Genomic DNA, 17,382 nt, shown 5'->3' with positions numbered 1-17,382 from the left:
TGTTCAGCATATGTACTCGTAAGAGATATTTTTATCTAATATTAAATGGACGCACAGAACTTAGCGAATGCACAGCAACCTGGACAACCAAACCCAGAGAATATTCCAAATGAAGTTAGAATACAAACTGCAATGGCAAACTATGGTCAAGTGCCAACAGATGTACAAATGCAAACTGCCATGTCAAATGACGCTGCGTTAGGCTTACCACCATGGTATGCAAATATGAGATGGAAAGAGTTTTATACAAACCCTGAAGTGGGATATAAACAACTCTATGCAGATGACGCGAACACAGGAGTTGACCCAGAGTATGTTTTCTACCAGAGGAGAAATAGAATGTATGAGCTCCAGTTAAAGAATGCAATGGAACTCAACAGGAAACGTAAGAGACTAGGCGGACATTAGATTTTTACATATAGTAAAATGGGTTTCTTCAGTAAGATAGGAAACTTCTTTCGAAATGTTGGAAGAGGTATATGGAATGGAATAAAAACCGTAGGAAGAGGAATTTGGAACGGAGTCAAAAATATTGGTAAAAGGGTAGGTCAGCTTGTTGGTATTATACCTAAAGACCCTGAACCAGAAGAGCAAGCTCCTGTTATACAACAGCCTGAACCTGCACCACAGTCTAGTTGGCAACCAAATCCAACACCTCAACCGTATTAAAATTATATTTTTACCGTTCGATAGTAGTTGTATATGAAACTAAGTTCTAAGTAAAACGCATGGTATAATGGAACTATTCTCTTTCTTCCATCTGTTGTAAACCATACTTGAAAGTCTGAAATACTTCCACTCGGTGGTTCATATAGCTTTGTAGGTTTTTCGTAAAAGTCATTTGCCAAGCATAAAAAAGAGTTTTGTGCACCAGAAAATGAAGCATGAACTATAATAGCATCTGAGTCGAAAACATTTTCATATGTTCCATTAGGGTTTTCGACTTCATAAAAGTCCGGGTGTACTGGATATTCTGCAGGCTGATTTAACATCCTCAAAAATCTATACCATGCCAAGTTGTTATATTTTGTAGAAATATAAACGTTGTCTCCAAGGTCTTCTATTCTATTGAATTTAACAGTTGCATTTTTCCTGTCATATAAAATATCGAGATGGTACTCTCCTTCGTCAATGTTGTACTGTTTTGCATATTCGAGATAGATATCGTTTATTTTTTCTTGAAAAGCTTGAAGAGTTGTTTCTAAGTTTACAAGCAAATTCACTTGTAAAAGTTTTCCCTGTTCAAATTTCTCATACGTATGTTTTTCTTTGTTATAGTATCGAATTTCAAAAGCGACCGTAAATGGGAAACCATGTATGGCTTCTGAAATGAACTTCATTCTACGAAAGCCAATAGCTTTTGTGACGGATGGGCCTCTTAACCATCTTAGTGGGTAGTCAAAACGATAGCCTTCATGCTTTACGGTCTCTGTCTCAAACTTTTGACCGACATTCGTAAAAAGTTCATCTAATGGTTTAGTTGTAGCAACTCTTGAATTTTCTTTTTCTATTGAAAGCATATTTTATCTAGAATAAAAATGTCGAAAGAAACAGCGTCTATGAGAGAAATACAACACAACCGACAACTCATTGTACAAGCTCTAAATAAGAACACAACAAACTTTTCAAACTATTCTAAGATATCTGAGTCATTGAAAGAAGGAAACTTAAAACTGACGATAAACCCAATGACAGACGAGTTTCTGTTTCAAGACAGTAAGAACCATACTGTTTGTATAAATCCAACAAAAGGAACTTTAAACGAGAAACCTATAGATGAACTTCTTTTGAAAGCAGATGTTGACAACAAAGCTGACAAAGAGTATGTAGATGCAACAAGAGACTATATTCTCGCATGGACAGATAGAACATACCCACAAAAACATCATACACATAACATCTATGACGTAGATGAACTACCAGAAAAGTTAGATGACAAAGCGGATAAAACATATGTTGACAATAAAATGTCAAGTGAAGTGACAAGAGCTGACAAAGAATATTCTAAAAAGACTCATACACATACCATATCTGATATTACAAACTTACAAGAAACCTTAAACAGGAAAAGTGACGTTGGACATACACACGATTTCTTCGCAACTGTTGGTATAGAAAATATTGAAGGAACGGTTGAAGAAACTGGTGGGGATGTATTAAATTGGAAACCTCCTAACTTTCCACAAGGTTTAACATCGGAGGATGACATAACGACGATGAGATACATTAGATGTAGAAATGTCTATGTCATGGAGGATGAAAACAAAGTTAAATTCACTGCTCAAGATTTATATGATAAAAAAGCTGACAAAACAGAGCTTCAAACGTTAAAGACAGAAATACTTCAAACAGTATATCCTATAGGTTCTATTTACACGTCAATGAACTCTACCAAACCAGAAGTAGTACTTGGTTTTGGAACTTGGACTCAAATAGTCGACAGGTTTTTGTATTGTGCAAACTCTTCAAAGGAAACAGGTGGAAGTAAAACGATTTCAGGTGAAAACTTACCTGCGCATAGTCACTACATAGATTTAAGTACATCTCAAGCAGGTTGGCATAAGCATAGATATTGGGATTGGTCAGCAATGACAAAAGGTAAAGGATATGATGTTAAAGACAACGTTAAGTTTGCTATAAATTGTTACTGGAGTAACACTGAGGGAGGAGGAAACCATACACATCGCGTTTCAGGATATACGCAAACAACGGGACAAAGTAAAGACTACATGCCACCTTACATGACAGTTTACGCATGGTATAGAAATGCTTAGTCGTCATTTTCAACTTCTTTAGCATATTCGTCAGGAGTTGTCTTATATTTGTTAGGAACTGTCTTTGAAAGTATACCACCTTGAACTTTGACAAGTTTGAAACGAGGTCTGACAATAGTAGTTTTATCTTCTGCTTGCAGTCTGTACATTTTGCCATGTTTGCCTAAAACTTCATAATATTCTCTTGTATACTTTCTTCTATTTTTACGAACACGAATGCGAGTACCTGTCGAGTTCCCATTGTTGTCATAGTCAATAGTATTTTCATATGGGTCGCGTTTAGGTATTTCTATTTTTACTTTGTCACCTTTCTTAAGTTTGAAGCCTGGCATTCTTTCTTGTTTGTCTCTTTTGAGACTAAACTATTAAATATATAGTCTTTCTCTAAGTCAGGGTTGTTTTTCATTTCTTCAGGGGAATGGTTTCCCAAACCTTTTTGTTTACGGCTATTGTAAATATTTAAAACTTGTCTCATCTTTGCCATGGAGAAGTGTCTGTACTTGTCGTCATATGACATTTCATCTACCTCACCACCTTGTGGTTGATTTAAGTCTCTTAAGATTTTTATACAACTGTCAATGACACCAAGAGCAGAATGGTTTTGGTCGACAATGAAATATTGGTTTACATTTTTTGAACGCAGATAGTTTTTAATATCGTCTGATTTGAAAGAACTTTCACAGTCAGATGTCAGTTTTGTTGGATGGTATTTGTCAACAAATATTGTCAAAGCAGTTTTCACATCTAAAATAGCTTTGGACTGCAATGGTATGGCTTCACAGTATCTTGTGTTTTGACCGACAAATATTAGCCAGTATGGTGGTCCATCTTCTCTATACCTCGGAATGTTTTCCAAGATATCCATAAACCAAGCATTTGGTGTTGAACTAAAGATTTTTACCATGAGTGCTTTCTTTGTTGCCTTAGAAACATACGGGTCCTTGTTTGGATTCGTCATTTTTTAACCCATAAGAAATGGGTTTATTTGGCGCGTTAGCAGGAGTTGCATCCAGATTTTTACCCGCAGTGGGAACAATAGCCAGAGGTGTATTTGGAGTTGGAAGGAAGATTTTGAGTACATTAGGTATACTGAAAGAGAAAGCACAACCTATTATACAAACTGTACAGAAAGGTTGGGATGTAGCACGAGATGCAGCAAATCTTATTCCAAATCCTGAAACAAGAGGAAAAGTTCAAGGCTGGATGGACAATGTAAGAACACAAGCAGGAAACTACTATAACAAAGCAAATGACTACTATAACCAAGCAGGACACTATATGGACCAAGGTGAAAGATTCTTTAACAGAGGATATAACCATGCACAACAGTGGGTAAACAACAACCAACCGCAACCGCCTCAAACGTGGGGAATGTAAATTTTTTTACTGAGATGAAATGAACAATACAGCATTGAGACAAATGGGTTCAAGATGGATTTGTCGACTTCCAGCAGTTACACAACCACGTGTTTGTCAAGTCCTCCCTATACCTCAGGAAGTTTTAGACCGACTTAAAAAACCTAAACAACCAGTTGAAAACAAAACAAACTAAAATTTTTTACTGAGATGAAATGACCGAAGAAGTTGAAACGGTAGATTTGACACCACAAACAAAAAGTTCAGAACCATTGTCAAAACCTGTCAAAGAACTTACAGATGAAGAGAAAAATTCAATAATAGAAAGTGCCAGGTCTGGAAATACAAACCCTAACTACAAAGTCACTTTTCATAGAAATGGAACGGCTAGTATCTCAAAAAAGAAACAGACTCTCACAAATAAAATATTGAAGTCTGAAGGAGCTTTCGAGACAACAGATGGAAAAGTTTACTTCACTGACAAACAGTTCATTATAGAACATCTCATTGACTTAGAGTCAAAATATTCTAAACTTTACAACAAACACAAAAAGTTGAAAGGAAAACAAAAACAAATGGCATATGATATTTACGAAGATGTTAACGACACAACCATACCTGCAAGTGAAGTAAAGTCAGGTGAACCGAAAAGTGACGAAAAACCGATAGAAGAAGAAAAACCAAAAACTGAAGATAAACCAAAACCAAAGTTTAGTTTCCAAACTAAACCAAGTCAACCTTCATTAGCTGGTATGGGTTGGCGTCAAAGACTTATGGTAGCTGGTGGTTATGTTAAGTAAAGAAAACAACATATTTTTATTTTTATTTGAAATGTACGCTGAGTCTGTCGTAAAAGACCGTTGGGAAAACATAGATGAAGAAGTCTTAACAAAACATTGACGATGAAGTTCATGAGAAATTAGATGAGAAATATGAAATGGCATACCATTTAAAATAAAACATTTTTTCAAAAAAATATTTTTTTATTTTATTTGAAATGTACGCTGAGTTTGTTGGAAAAGACTGTTGGAAAACTTGTTTGTTAGATGAGAAATATGAAATTCACTGTTGTGAGTCATTTGAAGTCAGAAAAAAAGAGACAAAAAGAGTTTTAAGCGAATGGGAGCAAAATAACGGATATGCTAGGATGAAGATGAGTGGAAAAAACTATTTTAAACATATTGTCATTGCAACTCATTTTATACCGAATCCTAACAATTTACCTTTTGTAGACCATATAAACCATATAAGAAACGACAATAGACTTGAAAACTTACGTTGGGTCACTCGTTCTGAAAACAATAAGAACAAAAGCAAATTTGCAGATATTGTATTCGAATTTGTCGACGAACTAGAAGATGAAGCAATTGAAATTACAGACTATGGCAAGCATACGTTTGAGTTTTACTACTATAGCGAAGAACAAGACTCTTTCTACTTTTATACCGGCGTAAACTATAGGAAATTACAAGTATGTTTTACTAAGGCGGGCTATGCTCATGTAAACGCTAGAGATACAGATGGAAAATACGTTCAAATACATCTTAACAAATTCAAGAAGCTATATGGCATACCATTTTAAAACATTTTTTAAAACAGTATATTTTTACATATATTAAATGTTTCAGGTTGAAAAACAAAGAACAAAAGTAGCAGATACAAAACCGTTAGACTATATCTTCACAAATGCCGGTAGGACTATATCAGATGAAGAAATTTCATCCGGAGCTTACAGGTTCGACTATCCAATTCGTTGGCTTCAAAGTCCTTCAGATGCAAAGGCAATAGGATTTAGAAGAGTTTTGTTTTCAAATAGAACTAACGCGTTTATGTTCGCAGTATATTTTCACGGGCAGTATAGAGGTGATGATGGTCTAATAGACAAATTTGACGAAATGAGAATCTTTACAATTCGTTCAGACGAAAACCTTGAGAAGACTCTAAATGACTTTCAAACTCAAATAAACAAATACTACTGGGAATTGCAAGAAAAATACGACTCTTTACTAAATGGAACATACTATCTGAAACTAGAATATGACAAGATGAACTCCACAGTTTCATTTCAAAGGATTGAAAATAACCCTCGAAGAAGTACACAGTTTTTATTTTGGGAAGTAGACAAACGTTCTTGGGCACAATTTCTTCGGTTACTAAACCAGAACGAACCATTACCACCTGACGGTCCGTTTAAATTTATACGCCCACCAACAGATTTGACAGTTTATAGAAACGTGTTTGACCCTCAAAATGTTATGTGTCATGCAAGTTTCAGTTCAAGCAACAACAGTTTTCTTTGTATCGGTAAGGACTTTTATGACTTTGCTTCTAAATTCTACGAACCACCTAGTAACAGTTTCTCTGACTTTCAAGTTTGGTTCACAACAAACGGTGTGCAGCATATTATTCCATTGTACTACGACTTTTATCTCGAATTGTCTTTCATATACAACTACGGAAAAGTGCTGAAAAAGTACTGAAAAATATATTTTAGGGTAGATGGGTATATCTACCCCGTTTTCTACCCTCTTTTCTACCCTCTTGAATTTTCATGAATTTTGTGCTGAATTCGACAAAAATGAGTTTTTGGTTGAAAGAATACGGTGGAGCCAAAAGTGGCTCGACCTCAAAACAAGCATTTTGTGAAGAATATACCAACCCGCGGAAAACGGCGGGTTGCTTTTTATACAAAGTTCAACAGGTGAATTTTCATGAATTTCCTTAAGATAGAAAAAAAGTGAGTTAAAATGAGATGTTTACTGAAGGTGTCACCATGTCACTCGGTCATTTTAACTTCTCTGAAAAAGTGTGACAACATGACATTTTGACAACAACACAGGAAATAGATTTCATCGTATATTTTTTGTTAAGACTTCATCGTATATGTTTTGTCGAGACTTCATCGTATATGTTTTGTCGAGATTTTTATCGTTGTGGTCCGACGGTTAAGCCACAAACGAATGTCCGACGTCCCACCAAAAAATATTTTTTTATTTTTATTGTAAGAACAGAAATGTCAGTCGAAGCAAAAACGTTCACGAACAAATCTAATGGCGAAACATTCACAAAAGGCACTTACAACGGTATTGAAGTCTTACGTAGAGACAAGGATGGTTATATAAATGCAACAAAGATATGTCAGCAGTTTAGGAAAGACTTTAGAAGGTTGTTGGAAAATAAGTCCTGGGAAGAGTATTTTAAGGCATTTTGTGAAGAATATAGCAACAGTCGGAATTCCGGCGGTTGCTTTTTATACAAAATTCATGCAGGAATTCCGGATGAAATCAAACAGGTTAGAGGAACGTATGTAGACCCAAGACTTGTAAACTATATAGCAATGTGGGCTTCTCCAAAATATTGTATAGCAGTTGGAAAAATTCTGGACTCCATAGACAAGAAAGTTCATGAGAAATTAGATGAAGAAGAACTTGAAGATACAGTAGAGAATGCAAAACCTTTGTTCGAACAAGAAGTTAGAAAAATGCATGAAAAACAAATAGAACATGAACGTGAGATATGTTCTGGTTATAGAGACTCGCCATACGAACTAGACCAATGGGAACAAGAAGATTTAAAGAGAGAATTTAGAGAATATGAACTCGCTAAGATAGCATTAGAAGCTGCAGAAAAGAAGTTAAAAGTTTGGGGTCGTTTTGTACAAAAATATTGTGAGTAAATGAACCATTTTTTTTCGACAAAAAATATATTTTAGGGTAGAAGGGTATATCTACCCCGTTTTCTACCCTCTTTTCTACCCTCGTAGAAAACACACAAAATGCTTGTTTTGAGGTCGAGCCATTTTTGGCTCCACCGTATTTTTAAACCAAACTCGTTCATTTTGTGCTGAAATAAAATAAAGGTAGTCCCACCAAAAAATATTTTTTTATTTTTATTGTAAGAACATGTCAGCAACAACAGCACCAAACTCGTTAGTCATGAACCCAACTTCTATGTTAGTAGAGATGAAAAGCTTCATTCCTTCTTCATATACTTTCGAAACAGAAATCCAGAAGATAAAGCAAGAACTTCTCCAAGGAGATCTAAACTGTAGTGCGAAAGATGAAACAAATGAACAGTATCTTTATGAAATGCAGGATATTATTGACCATCTACCTAAACTTCCTGAAATACAACAACAAAAGCTCACTATTCCAGAATTCGATGAAATAGAAGTGAAACCATCTGACTCAGTTGAAATAAAGAAGTTCATACGTAATGTAAACTATGAGTTTCTTGATTTCATTACAACCACAAAGACTGCGATATGGTATATTTCATTGACATATATAAATCTGAAGAATTTAAGACCTACGACAACTTTGTTTCGTTAGTTGCTGAGTGTGTCTTGCAGATAAGAGATAAAGATAGAAGAGGTAAGGTATGGAACCAACAGATAAAACCAGCAGCCTTTGAGTTAAAGAAGACCATCTACGCCTTACTTGTTTTAGCAGGACAAATTTCAGAATATAACGCAAAAAATGAACTCACAATGTTCAAAATGTAAAGCAGCAACAAGGAAATATAACTACTCCGTCAAAGAGATAGAAAGAATGAGAAAAGACCATACTGACTTAAAGAAAGAAGTAGAGAAACAGCAGAAGATAAAATGGACATGTTGACATTTCTGAACAAAAACTATCCAACTGCTAACGATTTCCTTCTTTCAGATGTCAAGAAGAAATATAAAGAAACCTTCGGCATAGTTAAAATTTTTGATATCCTTCGTGAAGAAATAGAAGCTACAAAACTGTTTAAAGTCATGAACCATCACAACATATACCATGTAAAACGCTTGTAAATAGTTATGGTAGAAATGAGGGTAGAAAACGGGGTAGATATACCCTTCTACCCTAAAATATATTTTTATTGAATTCTGTATAAAATTCTGAGTAAAATGACATATGGAACACATACTTTTTCAGTAAGGACATATGGGGTAGAAATGAGGGTAGAAAACGGGGTAGATATACCCTTCTACCCTAAAATATATTTTTGTCTGATTTACGCTCATTACGAAGAAGTCTTGACAAAACATTTACGAAGAAGTATATTTCCTGTGTTGTTGTCAAAATGTCATGTTGTCACACTTTTTCAGAGAAGTTCATTTAACCGAGTGACCTGGTCGCCTAAAATATATTTTTGCTGAAAAATGACCAAATTTCATGAATTTCCTTAAGATAGAAAATAAAAGCTAGTTTTTTTAAAATATTTTTTTTTATTTTGTATGTAAGAACAGGAAATGTCAAACACTGAGTTTGAAACAGTTAGAAAGATAGACAATGACACCAAAATGGTTAGAATTGGTGATTTAAACGTAAGATACTCAAAGAAATACAACAAATATTCTTTGTCAGACATTATATCTCCATCTGGAAAGAAAACAAACGACTGGGTTAAAATTGCTTCAACTCAGAAAATTTTGACAAGAAATCCTGAGCTTATGATATCGGTAAGATTTCATGGAACTACAGCATATCTTATAGACAAAAGTCTTATACCAGTAGTTTTGTTCTGGTTAGACCCAGTTGTTGGATATAATTTCATAACATATGGTTCATTCGACTCAGAACGTTGCAGTGAAGGCTTACTTTACATCGTTCAGAAACCGAAGGACTTCAATACAAAGAGATATAAGATAGGAAGAACATTTAATATAACTAAAAGATATGACAGTACAGTCAATAGAGTCAAGGTTGTGTTCGTTAACGATATGAGAGCTGCTGAAACAGAACTGCTTGAAAAGTTTGAGAAAATGTATGGTGCTCCCATAAAAGGTAAAGAAACGTTTGAAGTAGATGAGATAGATAAAGCTATAAAATTATTTGACGAAGTTGCTGAAAAATACATGTAAAGCGTTTATTTTTACGCTTGACTTCAGATGGCTCAGGTAGTTCCTAACTAGCTCATTTATCTCTATAAGGTAGATTGCCTCATCTGCTTTTACTTTTTCAAGACAAGTCTTTTACTTTTTCAAGACAAGTCTTTTACTTTTTCAAGACAAGTCTTTTACTTTTTCAAGACAAGTCTTTTACTTTTTCAAGACAAGTCTTTTACTTTTTCAAGACAAGTCTTTTACTTTTTCAAGACAAGTCTTTTACTTTTTCAAGACAAGTCTTTTACTTTTTCAAGACAAGTCTTTTACTTTTTCAAGACAAGTCTTTTACTTTTTCAAGACAAGTCTTTTACTTTTTCAAGAAATTTTTTGGTGTCAAGTTCTCAAATTTGAGAACAGTGGTCTTGATTTCAGACGATACCCGTACTTTTTCAAGACAAGTCTTTTACTTTTTCAAGACAAGTCTTTTACTTTTTCAAGACAAGTCTTTTACTTTTTCAAGACAAGTCTTTTACTTTTTCAAGACAAGTCTTTTACTTTTTCAAGACAAGTCTTTTACTTTTTCAAGACAAGTCTTTTACTTTTTCAAGACAAGTCTTTTACTTTTTCAAGACAATGTCCGACGTCAGTCAGTAAATTTTATCGTCCAACCTTACAAATGTAAACTTATATAGTTCTATTTTCTTCACTAGGGTCTAACACCAAAGTAGCCTTACAAATGTAAACTTATATCGTTCTATTTTCTTCACTAGGGTCTAACACCAAAGTAACCTATGTACATGAAATTTCACTGCATAAAAGGAAAAAACCTGCGCGAATCGGGATTTGAACCGAGGTCTTCGACGCCTGTAGCGAGGTAGCCCATACCACTGAGCTATGAGCCGCTTGCATATTTTTAAGTAAAATATAGTATATTTGTCATATAGTGAAGGATGACCAAACTTAAAAAAAATAAAGTTAATTTTATTTTTTTTATTTTTTTATTTTGTATGTAAAGACAGATATGACAACAACAGAGAACACAACAACTGCTATCGTTCATGAAGCTATAAATGAAGAATATGAGTGGGTTCAGTTTAACAAACAGTTACGTCTCATTCGTTCGGTCAAAGACGACATGTACCAAATGCAAAGTATTTTGACAGCATGTTTTGCTCCAGATACTAAGAAACCACAAGACTGGTTTGAATTAAATAGCACTCATGAACTCCTCAGTGAGTTTGAACATGAAGAACTTAAAAAGATGTACCAAGACAGACAAAACTTACCATCACATCTAAAAGGTATATATGTTCATACGTTCCTAGTTAGTTCAATAGCAATGTGGGCTTCACCTCGTTATGCATGGTATGTTTGTAAACTTCTTGACGAACTTTGTACAAAGCAGAGAGAAGATATGATGAAAGAAGACAAAAACATACAGAAAAGAATACCACGTTCGGTACCAAAAGGAAAGGAAAAGAACTATAAGTATATGATTTACACTGAAGAGATGGAAAATGAAGAAGACAGAGATATGGTTATGTTGCATTTAGTCAGAAGAAACAACAAAAGCTTTTACGACCTTGCTAAGATTTACAAATCTGACAGAAATTGGTTCTATCGCGAAAACTTACCGATTTCAATGACACCGAATGAAGATGTTAAACAGATAGTTCAAGATACGTTACCTCAAACACACTATGATATGAAAGGTTGTACAATACTTACCTTCAAAGAAGACTTACCGCTACTGAAAGAAAAAATAACAGAGTATTTTGACAACTTCAAACAAGCAGAGTAAATGAACCATTTATTTTTCAAGCTTGACTTCAGATGGCTCAGGTAGCTCTATAAGGTAAATTGTCTTGTCAAATCCTTCTGGCATTCCGAGTCCTTCCTTCCGACATTCCAAGTTCTTCCTTCCGACATTCCAAGTTCTTCCCGACAACTGGAAAAAAATTTCCCGACAACTGGAAAAAAATTTCCCGACAACTGGAAAAAAATTTCCTGACAACTGGAAAAAATTTTCCAGTTGTCCGTCCGTAAACCATTCAAATTTTCGAAAATTGAGAACTTTTTGGTCGAACTTCAGAAAAAGTTTTTCCTTCCGACAGAAAAAGTTTTTCCTTCCGACAGAAAAAGTTTTTCCTTCCGACAGAAAAAGTTTTTCTTTCCGACAGGAAGAGTTCTTCCTTCCAACAGGAAAAGTTCTTCCTTCCGACAGGACACAAACGGATGACTGACGTTCCTCTTCCTGAATGCCTTCCAAAGCCAGAAGAACCGACAGCCCCAGCACCACAACAGACTTACTAAGACTAAACACTTAGATTTTTCAAGCTTGACTTTTTACAATTTGAACTTTGTTCGCGTAGATATGAATTCTGAAAGAAGTATGAGGGTCTTGTATGACTTTGTACTTCTCCCAGAGTTCATGTCTGTCAAACTTACCTGCCATGGACTCTTTCATAAGTTCCATGAAATCGTCTTCGGACAATCCGGGGAAAAGTACAATGTCAGTAAGTATTCTCTTTACATCCTTACTTAAACTCTTTGCTGTCTGTACACAAATGACAACTGAGATGTTAAAGTGTCTGAGCTTCTTAAGAATTCGACACATGTCTTGTTCTCTGTTCTTTAACAAAGGATGAGAAGCAAAGTCATCTAAGATAAGAAGACACCTATGAGGGTAAGTCTTCCAATCGTAAGATTGCAATTTCTTCGAAATGTATTCTATCTCTTTCTGTTTGTTTCTGAAGTGTTTCTTCTCTAATATTCTCTGCATTTCCTCATTTGGGTCTTTAAACCTCGAATTGACATACTCATTTATAGCATTGTACTTCAAAACTCTTCTTTGGTACTTCTTTATCCAATCCAACAACTCAGAGTCTTTTATACATACTAACTTAGACTTTTTTATAATATCTTTGAACGAATTGACGGTTTGGTCAAATTGACCAGAAGTACTACAAATAACAACTAACTCATAAAATGGGTTCTTCTCATCTAGTTCTTGTTGTTGTGCAGCCATTTTAAGATAAGTGAAAGTCTTACCCGACCCAGGCGGTGCGATTAGACCTGTTATACCATTCTGAGCAAATAAGAACTTGTCATGTATGGGTTTTATCTGAGCATTTTCTAACTTCCTCTTGTTCTTGTTTAAAACATTCTCAAATTTCTTGTCAATGTCAGCAAACTTTTTTTCTAACATATTTTTAGAAAAATTAAAAATTTTATCTTTTAGGAAATGTCTAGCGATTTCGCTATCTATATTCGAGACAAGCTTTTCGACAGCAAAACATCTGTCGACCATAAAATCTTACATAGTGTAAACAAGAAAGGTGAATTTGTTCTAAAGTTCTGTTTCTGGGAATATGACAAGAACCATAAAACATTAGGCAGAGAAGTCTTTAAGTTTGTCAATGACAGACTTGTTGACAGAGATGACGCCTCTTGGAAAGATGAAGTCCAACAAAAGTTCTTAGAATGCAAAGAAGACACATGCGCTGTTCTTGAAGATGAAATAGGAAACAGAATAGAAGAGCTATTAAAGGACAAAGAACTTTTACATAAATATGGTTCTGAGAAATTTGACATAACTCCACCAGAGAAGAAGAAGAAGAAAGTAGAAGAAGAGAAAGTAGAAGAAGAGAAGAAAGAACCTGAACCAGTTCCAGAGAAGGGGAGATATGACATGTAAAAATAAAATTTTATTTTTAGAACATTTCTGGGTCAATGTCAATGTTCTCTTCCTCTTTAGGAGCAAACACTGGCTTAGACTCTAAAATCTTTTTACCTAATTTACCTTGAACTTCAACTATCTTAGACTCATAATATTCATAGTCGTCTGCTTTCTTTGGTTCATAAGGTATAACAAGTTTGTATGCTTTGCCTTCTTTAAGGTTTGAAAACCTTCTGTCAAAATTTTCTTTGACTGCTAACAAACCTTCTATGTCTAAGTCTTCAAATTTCGCACCATTTTTAGTCACGACAGCAAACTTAACCGGTTCGATGTTCCAAACTTTGTCAAATGTAGACTTTTCAAAATGGTAGAAGTAAACGTTCAAATAAGCGAATGGGTCTAGTTCTTCTTTAAGTCCTGACATATATTTGTTGACTGAAATATATTTCGTCATCTTTTCTATCGGATAAAAAAATATTTTTTTAAAATTTACTCAGAAAAATTTTTCTTTGTATATACGCCGTTCTGAACATCTAAAAGATTTTTGACGTTTGCCAAGAATGTTCGTTTAGATGCTGCCATATAACCATACTCTTGACAATATTGTTTATATTCATCGTACAATGACCTTTCATCTAAACACTCAAAGTTAGTCTCATCTATAAACAGTTCATATACACTCTTGTTTGCTTCTAACAATGTTTGTCTTTCTTCGGTATATGGAATTTGTCTTGGATTGAACTTTGAAATATCTAATGTCATGAAATATGAGAACAAGTGGTTGTAAAAGTCAGATGTCAAAGTTTCTGCTAAGTCGTCAAAATATTCTGTATCTTGCATATGAGAATCTGACGTTCTGACAACTACATATCTTCTGTCAGAACTTTCTAACTTCATCGGAACAACATTGTTTGAAACCATAATGAAATTTGCAACATTTTCACAAACTCTTTGGTCTTTATATTTTCTTTCAACAACTCCAACTTTGTCTGTTATAAGACTCTTCAAAGCATCTGAGTTTAAAACCTTTGTTGTATCTATACTTTGAAGTTCGTTACATACTATAAGTTTCATATTCTCTATTGAAGAGTTAAATTTACCGCAGATGTTTTCTAAGTTTGTCATATTCGGATTCGAATAGCCCTCTAACAGTTTGCACAAAATATCTGTAAAGAAAGTATTCTTACCAGTTCCTTGTTTTCCAATTATAATGAGAGCAGTTTCATTTTTAGCACTTGGATATTGTAAGATGTTTGCAAACCAACATAAGATATACTCATAGACTCTTTCGTTTCCATTGCATATAATTTCTTTGACATGGTCTAACCAAGCTTCTATAACATTTTCTTTCCATTCTACTTGTTCGTATTTATATCCAGTGAAGATAGAATAGAAGTTTGGAGAAGGTGTATAGAACTTTATACACGAACTGAAAAATCTTCTAACTTTGACAATAAGATATCCCAAGCATCTAACATCTTCATGCCAACTTGTACGACTTTTATTTTCTTAAGTTTCTGTCTACATTTCTTGTTCTGAAACTATTGTCGCTCTTGGTTTGTTAAAGACAACATCCCATTCTTTCATGACATAACATTCTGGGGCAGAGTCGACATAAATGACTAAACGTTTCAAATTCTCGACTGCTTTGTTATAGTCTCGAAATGGACACATATTTCTGAACGCTTGGAAGTCATAAAAATCTGAAACATCTATTCTGTACATTTTATAAAAATAAAAAAAAATATTTTTTTTATTCTTGACTTTGTTGTTCTTGAGCTATTTGTTGCATTTGTTTGTTTCTTGAGCTATTTGTTGTTGAAGTTTGTTCTTGTAGTACAATACTTTCACCAGTTGCATCTTCCAATTCGAAACTTTCTTGCCGTCATTGACAAATACATAGGACATAAAAGTTTTACAGGAACAAAGTTTTGCGTCGACTAAGGTTAAGTTTATGTTTGCTAAAGTGTTTGAGTTCACTAAAGCTGAAAACTCTGCATTCGAATGAACAATAGGCAAACCAGCAGAGAAAGTGTTGTGTTATACGCATGAGTATCTTTTTGGTCATAGTAGTTTCTGTCGACATTCGAATAGCACTTTGAACCTAAAGTTTGAAACAATATATAAGATTGGTGTGCTTAATGTCAATGGAATAGACATTCCTTGTATGACACCTTTTCCTGTTATAGGAAATTGTTTGGTAGTAAAAACCAGATATAAGTTTTGTATTATAGCTCATATCGTTTATAGTAAACTCAGTCGGACATCCAAACATAATGAAACCTGCTCTAGTTGCAGCACAATGTTACATCCGTCCTTAAAGTATTTAAATAAGTCAACAAAACCTGTTGGTGGTATATCTGAGTAAGTATCTTCAAAGAAGTATTTTTTACCATTCACAACAACAAAGTCTTCTGGTGTCAAAAGAGCAAAACAGGCTTTAGTCGTCATTGTGTGTTAAAGTTAGTTTACAATACCGTCCTTGAGGACTTTGTAAGTTTGTTGTTATAGAATTATATGACTCAGGGTTTTTAGTCGTAATAGTAAAACCACTATGTCTTCTGCCATTTACTTAGCAAACAAACTTTAATGAAATGTTGTGGTCGTCAAATATTTTTATGACGTCTGGGAAAACTATATTTTAAGTTCAACGTTTCACCTCCTTTCATAACGTATATCTTGTCAATGACATTATATGAAACACCACAGCAAGCAATGTCGGGTTCTATTTCTTTGATGTTTATATCGTCTGCCTCTGTCAAAAGTTTCAATAGTTCTTTTCAAAATTTCATGAGGTGCGATGACATATGAGTTCACTTTTACAGGGTTGTGCTCAACCAAGTTTAACATTATACCCAAGAGCCTGACAAATCTTCTCCTGAGTTTTAAGTTTGTCTTTAAGTTGTTGTAGTCGTTTCGAATATCTGCAACAGAACTTAAGTCTCTGCTACTTCAGGATATGTTGGTTGTTCTTTTACAGGAATATTGTTATACATCTTCGTCTTCGTATGGTTTCCCCACTTCAACATCTCTTTCTTTGACATTGACAACAACACTTTGACTGTTTGTTTGAGTTGGTGAATTTAACTTCAACATCTGCCACCGCCATTAAACCTTTTGAAACACTTACGCTTCTATTTTTCGGAAATGACATTTTACTTAGAATAAAAAGATGGACGTATTTGAGTATCTCTTCGAATTGAAGCAAAACAAAGTTTACACACACAAACAATACAAGTTCATTGACAGAGTAGTTTTTATACAAACAATGGAAAATGTTATAGAATAGCAGTCTTTGCTGAACCAAAATATTTTCATAAAGCAAAGAAAGTTGGTATAACCGAGATGGTGAAAGTTCTTGAAGCAGACAAAAATATAACAACAAAACTGACCGATATTTCTAAAGGTAAGTTTATAATACAAATATTATATCAAAACTGGCGTACTGTCAATATTTGACGGAGAGAAGTCAGTTCAAGAACAACTTACTGACCTGCTGCCAAAATCTGCTCGATGGAAGCTGTCGTTATACCAATCTGAGAGCCCCAGCAGGTTTCATCGAACGAATTTTCAAAAGAGCATCTTCCGTGAAAAGTGCTATTGGTTTTTGTAAACTTCTTTGCTTTCAATTCATCTGGACCGTCTCTGTCACCAGTATATTGTATTTGAACTGTACCAACAGTTGAAATACCACCCATAAAGTCTTCTGAGTCAGCAAATGGAATGCCAAGCCAAAAGTTTGAACGGTCTCCATTTGT

General features: G+C 34.5%; 14 protein-coding genes and 3 pseudogenes across 17 annotated transcripts, besides 1 other annotated feature; 13 read left to right on the top strand and 4 right to left on the bottom strand.

The window, feature by feature from the left end:
- Window positions 1–17,382: part of a mobile genetic element that runs on past both edges of the window.
- Window positions 46–408, top strand: TVAGG3_0171830 (uncharacterized protein; the record flags this gene model as incomplete). Its single annotated transcript, XM_051225353.1, has 1 exon — window positions 46–408. One exon carries the CDS (start codon window positions 46–48, stop codon window positions 406–408), a length of 363 nt encoding a protein of 120 aa, XP_051110339.1.
- Window positions 427–669, top strand: TVAGG3_0171820 (serine threonine-protein phosphatase family; the record flags this gene model as incomplete). Its single annotated transcript, XM_051225352.1, has 1 exon — window positions 427–669. One exon carries the CDS (start codon window positions 427–429, stop codon window positions 667–669), a length of 243 nt encoding a protein of 80 aa, XP_051110338.1.
- On the bottom strand, window positions 672–1,520 carry TVAGG3_0171810 (uncharacterized protein; the record flags this gene model as incomplete). Its single annotated transcript, XM_001277765.2, has 1 exon — window positions 672–1,520. One exon carries the CDS (start codon window positions 1,518–1,520, stop codon window positions 672–674), a length of 849 nt encoding a protein of 282 aa, XP_001277766.2.
- Window positions 3,399–3,732, bottom strand: TVAGG3_0171800 (uncharacterized protein; the record flags this gene model as incomplete). Its single annotated transcript, XM_051225351.1, has 1 exon — window positions 3,399–3,732. A coding segment is annotated over one exon (334 nt), but the record flags the coding sequence as incomplete, so codon positions are not given.
- TVAGG3_0171790 (uncharacterized protein) lies at window positions 3,750–4,151 on the top strand (the record flags this gene model as incomplete). Its single annotated transcript, XM_051225350.1, has 1 exon — window positions 3,750–4,151. One exon carries the CDS (start codon window positions 3,750–3,752, stop codon window positions 4,149–4,151), a length of 402 nt encoding a protein of 133 aa, XP_051110336.1.
- On the top strand, window positions 4,171–4,326 carry TVAGG3_0171780 (uncharacterized protein; the record flags this gene model as incomplete). The annotated part of the gene is made up of 1 exon (XM_051225349.1): window positions 4,171–4,326. The coding sequence occupies one exon, from the start codon at window positions 4,171–4,173 to the stop codon at window positions 4,324–4,326; it is 156 nt and encodes a 51-aa protein (XP_051110335.1).
- TVAGG3_0171770 (phage tail repeat-like family) lies at window positions 4,346–4,930 on the top strand (the record flags this gene model as incomplete). The annotated part of the gene is made up of 1 exon (XM_051225348.1): window positions 4,346–4,930. The coding sequence occupies one exon, from the start codon at window positions 4,346–4,348 to the stop codon at window positions 4,928–4,930; it is 585 nt and encodes a 194-aa protein (XP_051110334.1).
- Window positions 5,128–5,712, top strand: TVAGG3_0171760 (HNH endonuclease family; the record flags this gene model as incomplete). Its single annotated transcript, XM_051225347.1, has 1 exon — window positions 5,128–5,712. One exon carries the CDS (start codon window positions 5,128–5,130, stop codon window positions 5,710–5,712), a length of 585 nt encoding a protein of 194 aa, XP_051110333.1.
- Window positions 5,750–6,610, top strand: TVAGG3_0171750 (uncharacterized protein; the record flags this gene model as incomplete). The annotated part of the gene is made up of 1 exon (XM_051225346.1): window positions 5,750–6,610. The coding sequence occupies one exon, from the start codon at window positions 5,750–5,752 to the stop codon at window positions 6,608–6,610; it is 861 nt and encodes a 286-aa protein (XP_051110332.1).
- Window positions 7,144–7,806, top strand: TVAGG3_0171740 (uncharacterized protein; the record flags this gene model as incomplete). Its single annotated transcript, XM_051225345.1, has 1 exon — window positions 7,144–7,806. One exon carries the CDS (start codon window positions 7,144–7,146, stop codon window positions 7,804–7,806), a length of 663 nt encoding a protein of 220 aa, XP_051110331.1.
- Window positions 8,033–8,744, top strand: TVAGG3_0171730 (annotated as a pseudogene). Its single transcript has one exon. A coding segment is annotated over exon 1 (712 nt).
- TVAGG3_0171720 (organellar and viral DNA polymerase type B) lies at window positions 9,571–9,981 on the top strand (the record flags this gene model as incomplete). The annotated part of the gene is made up of 1 exon (XM_051225344.1): window positions 9,571–9,981. The coding sequence occupies one exon, from the start codon at window positions 9,571–9,573 to the stop codon at window positions 9,979–9,981; it is 411 nt and encodes a 136-aa protein (XP_051110330.1).
- On the top strand, window positions 11,438–11,746 carry TVAGG3_0171710 (uncharacterized protein; the record flags this gene model as incomplete). Its single annotated transcript, XM_051225343.1, has 1 exon — window positions 11,438–11,746. One exon carries the CDS (start codon window positions 11,438–11,440, stop codon window positions 11,744–11,746), a length of 309 nt encoding a protein of 102 aa, XP_051110329.1.
- On the top strand, window positions 11,779–12,258 carry TVAGG3_0171700 (annotated as a pseudogene). Its single transcript has one exon. A coding segment is annotated over exon 1 (480 nt).
- TVAGG3_0171690 (protein of unknown function, DUF4106 family) lies at window positions 12,278–13,153 on the bottom strand (the record flags this gene model as incomplete). Its single annotated transcript, XM_001581953.2, has 1 exon — window positions 12,278–13,153. One exon carries the CDS (start codon window positions 13,151–13,153, stop codon window positions 12,278–12,280), a length of 876 nt encoding a protein of 291 aa, XP_001582003.2.
- On the top strand, window positions 13,190–13,642 carry TVAGG3_0171680 (uncharacterized protein; the record flags this gene model as incomplete). Its single annotated transcript, XM_051225342.1, has 1 exon — window positions 13,190–13,642. The coding sequence occupies one exon, from the start codon at window positions 13,190–13,192 to the stop codon at window positions 13,640–13,642; it is 453 nt and encodes a 150-aa protein (XP_051110328.1).
- TVAGG3_0171670 lies at window positions 14,305–15,211 on the bottom strand (annotated as a pseudogene). The gene has a single exon. A coding segment is annotated over exon 1 (907 nt).

This window comes from Trichomonas vaginalis, chromosome IV (assembly GCF_026262505.1).
Source record: "Trichomonas vaginalis G3 chromosome IV, whole genome shotgun sequence".
NCBI lineage: Eukaryota > Parabasalia > Trichomonadida > Trichomonadidae > Trichomonas > Trichomonas vaginalis.
Note: the sequence above shows the minus strand (reverse complement) of the source record. Positions and strands in the feature narration are given on the sequence as shown.